This window comes from Simochromis diagramma, unplaced genomic scaffold (assembly GCF_900408965.1).
Source record: "Simochromis diagramma unplaced genomic scaffold, fSimDia1.1 OVJJ01000603.1, whole genome shotgun sequence".
NCBI lineage: Eukaryota > Metazoa > Chordata > Actinopteri > Cichliformes > Cichlidae > Simochromis > Simochromis diagramma.
Window position 1 is genome coordinate 12,651,810 of NW_024387414.1, and position 8,944 is coordinate 12,660,753.

Genomic DNA, 8,944 nt, shown 5'->3' on the forward strand with positions numbered 1-8,944 from the left:
TTCTCTGTGCTATTATCCTCTCTTTGCTGCTAACACACAGCGCTCTCTGTGTGTTTGGCCACCGGCAAACATTATCATTACTGCAACTGTGGTATAAGACCAGCTCTAATGTCTTCTTTCTCCCTCTCTCTCTTTACTCTCTCCTTGACTCTTTCCAAATTTGAGGTTTTATTATAAGAAGGTAATTTGCCTGATCAAATTGCTTCAAACTAACAACTGGAGAATCAAATATTTTATTATTTTCCAAGTCTGTATTTGCTACTGAAGAACTTTTTTTTTTTTTTTAAGTCTGGCCATAAATCGAGTCAATTGGCAGTTCTAATTGTCTGAAATGTTGTTTTGTTTTGTGTTTTGCTGGGACAGAGGTAAGTTAAACCCGTCATTAAATTTCAATTCTTTTTCAAATGCCATCTGGGTCAAGAATCAACATCTATTCATTTATTTATTCTCTTCTGCTTATATAATTCAGGGTCGCAGGGGAGCGATATATATATGGCAAAAAATTATATTTTGCATGGCTGAAGTAGAGCTTCAACATGCAACAAGAAGAAATAGGAGTGAGACAAAAAACATTCGAGCATGCAATTTATTGAAAACAACACTTAAATTGAAACATACTGTTTTACACCTGATCAAAAGTTTAGGACCACACCTCCAAAAAACCCCTGTAAAACCCCCCAAAACAGAAATCAAAGTTCTGAACATGAACTCAGTAATGAGTAGCTCCACCGTTATTGTTGATCACTTCAAAAAAATTGTTGCGGCATGCTTGATGCAGGAGTTTTCATGATGAGAGTAGGAACATTTCTCCAAGTGGTGAAGACAGCCGCACGAAGGGCGGATAGTTGTCCATTTTTGTAAATTTCCCTTGCCATCCATCAGTAAAAGGTTCTCAATTGGATTTAGATCAGGGGAACATGCAGGATGGTCCAAAAGATTGATGTTATTCTCCTGGAAGAAGTCCCTTGTCCCCTTTAATTACATAGGACATCCAAGGAAAAGTCTCCAGAATTAGACGCCTACTGGCTAAAGAAGCTGACTGCACTCCACAAACGTCTGGCAGCACAGATGAACCAGCTGCTAGTCGATGAGAGACACCCGGAATGGCTAACCATAGGAGGGACCGGTCCCATCCAACTACAAGCCAATAACCTGCCTCAGTACCACATGGAAGCTCCTGTCAGGCATCATAGCAGCTAAGATGAACACACACAAGGCTCAATACATGAGTGGAGCTAAGAAAAGAATGGGCTACTACACTACTACTACTACTACTACTACTAATAGACCGAGCAGTCGACCTAGACCGCAAGACTAGGCTGACCAACCTCTGCACTGCCTGGATAGTAGAGGTGGGAATCACCATACATCCCACGATACGATATTATCACAATACTTAACGCACGATACGATATTATTGCAATTTTTAAAAATATTTTGCGATATTCAGATTCTGTACATAAAGGTAAACTTTATCAATATTCATTTTATCTAATATCAAAGTCTCACACTCAGTCTTTCTCTCATTTCAGTCAGTTTTATTGTTGACAAACTGAACGGTTTGTATTACAGTCTAGTCCAACTTAACTGAATGCAACCATCTGGTACAATTATAGCTATTCTGAACTATGCAATATGAAAACTATGCAGCTCCTTCAGCAACTGAAGAATTTGAAAGTAAATTAAAACAAAATATAATTTTACATTAAATAAAAAAGTTTTAAACTTAATTAAAATAAAACATGTCTTAAATTAAAATAAGTAAACTGTCGTGTTTATTGCTGCCAAAAAACAAGTTAAACACATTTGGACAGTGAAGGAATGTCAGGATTCTCGCTCAGAAAAAGGATCAACATGCTCTGAAGTCAGAGCATGTTCCAGTCCACAAAAACTTTTTTTGTAACAAAATATCGATTTCTGCTGTCCTTGTATCGATACATTATTAGCAAACAAAATATCACGATACTACACAGTATCGATTTTTTCCCCCACCCCTACTGGATAGACTACAAGAAGGCCTATGACTCGATGCCCCACCTGGATCCTGGAATGCCTAGAACTATAGAAGATCAGCAGGACCCTGAGAGCTTTCATCAGAAACTCAAGAGGGACGTGACAAACAACACTAGAGGCCAACACGTCACCATCATGTGCGGGATCTACCAAGGAGATGCTTTGTCCCCACTGCTGTTCTGCATAGGCCTGAACACCCTTATCATTAACGAGATTGGCTACGGATACCGACTACGGAATGGAGCAGTTGTCAGCCACCTCCTCTACATGGATGACATCAAGCTGTATGCCAAGAGTGAATGAGACATGGTTTCACTGATCCACACCACCAGGACATACAGTAATGACATGTATATTTGTATGTATGTATGTATGTGTGTGGGTGTGTGTTCCTCTTTTACCTCTTACCTCAAGCTTAAAAATAGCTGAGCAGAGGGGTTCAGCATGAGCAAAAGTGTTAGGTACTTGCAACTTACATAAGATTCCAACTGTGTGTGAGATTGGTATGACAAATTGCTATCACGTTCTTAATATTATACCTACTGTGGATATTTGTAATAGTATGTAACATCTACTTTTGAAATTATCATGGTTGAATCACCGTTATTGCTGTTATTGTAGAATCAAAACTGGAACATTTTGACTTATACGAATTTATTCACAAGACCTGCCAGAGATATGAATTTAGTCGAAGGCTTATTATCCTCACCTGACAAACAGTCACCACCAACAACTTTAATTTTTAACATATTTTTTACAATAAAAAACAGACAGCAGTTCTGAAACTGTGTGGTAGCATCTGTTGGTTGGGCATTGAGCAACTGTAGGTGGGGTGTGGAACCTCAGGGGAAAAATAAAAAGTGATACTGAGTTGAATGAGTATGATTTATTTATAGAAAGCCAGGAGTTTGCTGATGCTATCATGTTGATCTTTTTTGGTTTAAAAAAACCCAAAACTTTGACACTTTTTTTATTGTTTGTGATTGGAAGAAAATGTGAAGTGAGGCATAACTGAAAAAGTTTGAGAACTGCTTTAACCCCACTAAACTTACTAAACTTACTATTTTGCTCTTCTCCTTCTCTTGTGCTGCTAACATGCACTGTTAATTTAAGTTCATCTGGATTAACAATTAGATGCAGACAAAAACTAAATAAAGAGATGAAAGTTATCAGGCGAAGGTCCCAAAGGAAAGTTGCTTGTATCAACTGAACACTACACACGTGGATTTTGCCAGATTAATTTTAGGTGAAGCTGCCTTCATATAAAGTTTGACAACTAATTAAAAATGACAAATTGCAATGCATGACTGTTTATTTCATGCTATATGTATATAAATCTTGTATGCGCTCCAAAATAATCATATTACTATATCTTTTATTCAGTCATGAATTACACAATTTATTGTAGTGAAGGTCAAATGATTTCAGTGGCTGTAAGCATGGATTTGTCAGCACTTTTCAAGATGAATGCATCCTTAGTGCATTAATACACCGAAGCATGTACCATACTCAAGAGTATTTTTCAGTTTTTATCTTACATTTTACTAACTCATTGGCCTAAATAATGATTACTGTGAGCATCCTTTATTTTTGCACATCCCTTACTCTGTGTGTTTTACAATCCGTGATATTGACTACTGCTACACAGAGACTTTCCTTCATCGGAAAACAATCCAGTAGATGGTAACTGCAGGTTGGTATCATAACCTTGTTGCATTTTCAAGTAAAGCAACTTCCAGTGTGGCAGTATGAATACTGACAACAACCACGAGTAATAAGAAAACCTGACTGAACAGGTCACTCTTTTATAGTGCTTTTTGGCTTATTCATTAAAAAGTTAACTATGCAAAGGCAAGTATTTCACAATGAACTCAATTTTACTCTAATCCTATTTAGCAGCATTAGCTTCATATAAAATATAAATCAACTCATAAGTTATGGTGTGATTTAGCTACAGTGAATTAGCTCCAGCTGTGGTGTACAATTTAATGATTAAAGATGTGTTTGAAGTATATAATGGAAAACATTTGTACTTTTACTACAGTAAAAATTTGTTTTTACAGAATATACTGCAGTATTACTACTTTTATATAAGTATAGGATTTAGGATAGGTACTTCTTCGACTATAATCAGAATTTGATCAGAGCATTTGTTCAGTGTTTATTGAAACACTGAACAATCATTTTACTAATAATTACAGATCTAAGCACCAACCAGAAACAGCACTTTAATGTTGTTCTTTTTGTGAACACTATTAAGATTTGTAAATAAACAAATACATAAACTTATCAAACAAAAATGTAAAAAAAAGGAGGAAAGAAAATTGTGCTAGGAATATTTGAGCAGTGACAACAGACAGCAGATAGATATGTGGTGTTTTCCTGTGGTTTGCGGTCTAGGGCAGGAACCAGAGTGATGTCAACAACCTTGACTATCTTATCAGACACTAGTTCAGATCAGACAAATGAGCTTCTTACCAAAGACAGCCTGCCACATCCTCTTCTCCTGTCCACTCCACAGACTGCCGGTTTACAGAATCTGCCTTTGTACACAAACAGCAAAAAATAACAGTTGATAGTTAGCTTACATTGCCTTCACGATGTAACTCAATTTAGCATTGTAACCTGAACTTAGAACTCAGTTTCCTGCAAACTGCAATCTACTGACATCTAGTGGTGAATATTTTCCACACTGTAACTTTAAGAAGAGTAGAAGAGTTTACCATTGGGCTGAAATTTCACTTAAAAAACTACGATTTAAGCACTTTATAAATGCCTCCTGTCATAATCGAAACGTAAGATTTAGAGTCTTCTGGCATGCATTGCATCGGTAGGTGTGATGGCCAAACCCGTGGCCACACTCTAAAGTCAGTAACTCTTATATTTTCATTTCTTCATTTGAACACAGTAACACACTTTGGTTTCCAATCACTTTATTGATTGGTTTGGATACATTTGTTCCATTTGTAAGTGCGCACATTTAGTTTACTTATGTATTCATACCACTTCATTACTTTGATTTTTGACTAACCTTTGTCTTTTATTTCTTACCTGCCATCATCCCTGGGAGTTGCTGGACAAAAGATGGTAGCCAGGGTTTGAAACCATTAAATGCAAAGAGGGATAATTGGACCACACCACCACTTCCTGTTGAAGGGGAGAATGTGTGTTTTCTTTCATTTAAAAACAAAATATTTGTATCTAATTAAATATTTGAGTTTAGGGTTTAATGGTTTTGATTTTCTTCTTTAGTGTTTACTTTATTAAAAAACTAGATTGTACTGCATTGTGTTGTGATTTATGATTGTTGTTACCCCTTCATGTGTCACAATGGTCTGATCAGCCATTATATGTATTGTATGTCATTTCATGTTTAGGTCAGTTGTGTATGTTAAGTCAGTCAGTTTGTTCAGTCTTGTTTCTTTGACCTCTTTCATGAGCTCAACATTTATTACTTTTGTAAATCTAATTTTTGGGGTTTAAATAAATGAAAACCATATTTTTCTAATAATTCCTGGGACTCCTCCTGCTTTTCAACTCGGTCCATCACAGTAGGCCACGGCCAAACAATTCAAATGCTTGAGCAAAACAAGACAGCTTATTCAGCTGGGCCCAGCGCAGGACCAACTGGGCATACTGCACAATACAGTTGGTTATATTATGCGACCCACTTGGCAGCACATAGCTATCCAAGCTAAAAACAGTTTTATTTTGAAGAATTTATAAAAATATTAAAAATAAAATTTCATAAGACACTTAAAATATAAGCATAATTTTTCAGTAACTACCATACACCTCTGTAAGTTTTAGCTGGTCCAGTATTCCACGACCAGGACAACAACCGGATTGTTCCTCCAGAATTAAAGCTTCGACTAACAGTCTCCTCTTCAGTGGCTTAGAACTTCCCAGGTAGAATAAGGAGCACTAAACTCCTGAAGTTGAAATATCCTCCCAAGTTCCCTTGTTGGACATGCGAATCCAGAGGTACTGTCCCCAACTTCCATGCAATTTTACAGAGGTCTGTTAGCTTCTACAACGCTACAACATCCAGAACTTTGAGAAACTCAAGGTGAATCTCATCCACTCAAGGGGCCCTGCCACTGAGAGGCTGATAAACTCCTTCAGTGATGGGTAACTGCTAGTGATGGTAGTTCATCCCCACTCTGTCCATGCTCCCTGAGTCTGGTTCTGCCAGAGGATTCTTCCTGTTAAAACTGTGTTTTTCTTTCACACTGTTGCAAAAGCACTTGCTCATAGAGGGTTATATGATTGTTGGGGTTTTCTCTGTATTATTACAGGGTTTTACCTTGTGATTTAATGTAATTTGGCACTATGTAAATACAATTGAATTGAACTGAATAAAAATGAATTCTGAGCATTTAGTTCTCTGGAAAACATTCCTGGAAGATTCCTGGAACCTCTGTGCAGCTGGAGGGTCTAAGTTTTTCAGTGACTTCTAACGTCTTTGTGTTTTTCTGATGAGCATCAATAATAAATATACATTATTAGACATAACTTTATTGCTTTACATGACACATTCATATCTTTTTAATACTACAGTATTAAAAGGTATTTTGGTACAGTACTTCTCACACACACTCTCACCAGCAGATATAGAATACATATTACTTTATATAATCAGCGAATCTCTGTTGCCAGAATACTTCTTGTCACTGGACCAATGTTGTCAACACAACCCATTTTATGTGTTCATGCAGGAGAGACCTGAGGTTACCTTGGTGAGTTTAAAACCTACCTACCATGTGGAAGAGAGAAGTCATTAGTGAAGTGAAACTGAATGTTAAAAACAATTGAAATAGTTGCACTGCAGCCATTACTTATTCTTCTCCTTAATGCTTTTTATCATTGACCTTTATCCCTGCTTCTTTTTCTTTGTGGTGACCTCAGCTACGATTGATTTCACCCTACACATGGTGTCATCACAGCCGGTGAAGAGCTGTTTTTTTTTTCTTGTGAGGACTTTGCTCCAGTGTGTCTATGCTGCCTCTCCATTGTTCGAATGAATAAAAGTCGCATTTGTGCCACCACCATGTCATAATGTAGACTTTCTGTCAGCGTTTTCAACTTTTAGACTCCTGTGTGTTATTTCAGGAATGCTTCTGAGGGCCACTTCAGAAAGCAGAAACAAACACCCAACCTTCAACCTCTATTCGGTTGGAGGATTGTTGCTTTGATATGAATCATACCCATTTAGCTGAGATGAGATATTGTAAAAAAGAAAAAAAAACACATCAGCTTCAGCTTCTCAAACTGTTTTTCTTTTCCTTTTGTGCTGACGCTGACAGCAGAGAAGTCCGGACAAACAAAATGGTTACTTCTCTCCTGCCCGTGCTTTCCACCCCTACCTCGTCTTTGATGCCCTCTCTGCCCTTGTTCCTTGACAACAAACAAGCAGTCAAAACTCTTCACTCTCTTTCAATTATGGGCCTATTCTAACACTTCCTATCCCTGTATAGGCCTGTTAGCACAGCAGAAGAGAAGGAGGAAAGGCAGTAAATTGGAGAGGGCGGCTCCTAAGGGGATAATCCTTGTTCTGTGGCACACTGAGGGTCAGCTCTTTGCATCCTGAATAGTAACGAGTGGAGCATGAGAAAGCGAGAGAAAAGAGACTGATTATTCTGATTAGCTATGCATTCCTCAATCCATCTAACCCAGTTCAACACCGCCATTCACACATACACACACAAACTCCCTCAAAGCCTGAGCGACCAGCTAGCAGATCCAGAGATAAGCCAGCTAAAGGGCAGAGTGTCCACAAAGCAAAATTTACACAAAAAATCATCATCAGTGAGACATGTCGGTCCACGTCTTTTGACCTCACAGATAAACTACTCTCTGTATCAGCTCAGTGATGGACTGAAAAGCCATCATGCCCCCAAAGCACCATTACTGCATCAATGTCAAATGAGTGTGAATCATACTCAGGCATTAATAAATAATCGTTTGCCGCAAAGACTCTGTCTAGGTTTCTACATTCCCATCTCTTAGATGTGCAGTCGCCATCATCCTCTGTGCGTGCATGCATGCGTGTGTGTGTGATTACTAGTAGAGACATACTTTCGGCAAAATGCCTCTATTGATGGTAGTCAAGTCAATGGCATCCTTGCAATAGTCATCCACACAGTCAATTACCTCACAGAAAGAAGGGTTATCTTCCAGATAGTCTGTGCTACAGCTGGCTATTTGCCCAGAGTGTCTGTTAGGCATGAATGTTTTTCTTGAAATGGCTCCTTTATTTGGGAAAATAGGAATTCAAATATTGGGCCTGTCTGCAATGACACTGAAACTGAGGTCAAGTGAGGAGAGCAGTTTTCCATTTTTATTTGGAACAGATTAGATCCCAAGCCTACCGTTGCTTTTCAGCTTCTGCTTTGTTCAAATTATTTCCTGCTAAATATCCCACGAGGCATCATCTGTGGTACTGGTTGATCAGTGTTAACTATGCACATAGTTGTGAAGCAGGTTAGCAACACTGACTTTCATTTCACAATGTCCAGAGGATAATATAGCCTATCCCAGGGGTGGTCATACTTCTGCAGACTGGAGCTCCAAATTAGTTTTTTAATCTTGCCCTGGGAGTCTGACTCATGAATTATTCTGGTAGTCTTATCAGGTGGGAATGAGACAAAAACTAGATTGCTGTAGTACCAGATTTTTTTTCCCCCTGGACCCTTTTTTTTTTAACACAATAGAGGCATTCAGCTGCTACAGATGATATATAACTGAATAATCCTAAAGCAACAAGCAGTGTTGGGTCCCCAAATGATACATTACTTATTGGAAAAGCCTAGCTATACCAAAAAATGCCATACTAAAATAATTAATGTTATTACATTTTTGAGTGTATATATGAAAACAAGTCAACAATCAAAATATATTGCATTTTCTTGCCTTTTCCTGACCTTCCAGG

The 8,944-nt window shown here is 38.0% G+C and overlaps 1 protein-coding gene across 3 annotated transcripts in view; it reads right to left on the reverse strand.

Moving 5' to 3' along the window:
* The window catches only part of LOC120720995 (MAM domain-containing glycosylphosphatidylinositol anchor protein 1), a 204,205-nt gene extending 198,919 nt beyond the window's left edge, over positions 1–5,286 (reverse strand). For 2 of the 3 annotated variants that reach the window (XM_040010956.1, XM_040010955.1), the window contains exons 1-2: positions 5,065–5,286; positions 4,492–4,556 (exon numbers count right to left, since the gene is read on the reverse strand). In XM_040010956.1, the coding sequence (XP_039866890.1) occupies positions 4,492–4,510 (19 nt within the window). In that variant the 5' untranslated portion in view covers positions 4,511–4,556; positions 5,065–5,286. Of the gene's footprint in view, positions 1–4,491; positions 4,557–5,064 lie in introns of those variants that run through there. The other variant, XM_040010958.1, reaches the window with a different exon arrangement.
* Positions 5,287–8,944: the final 3,658 nt, after the last annotated feature.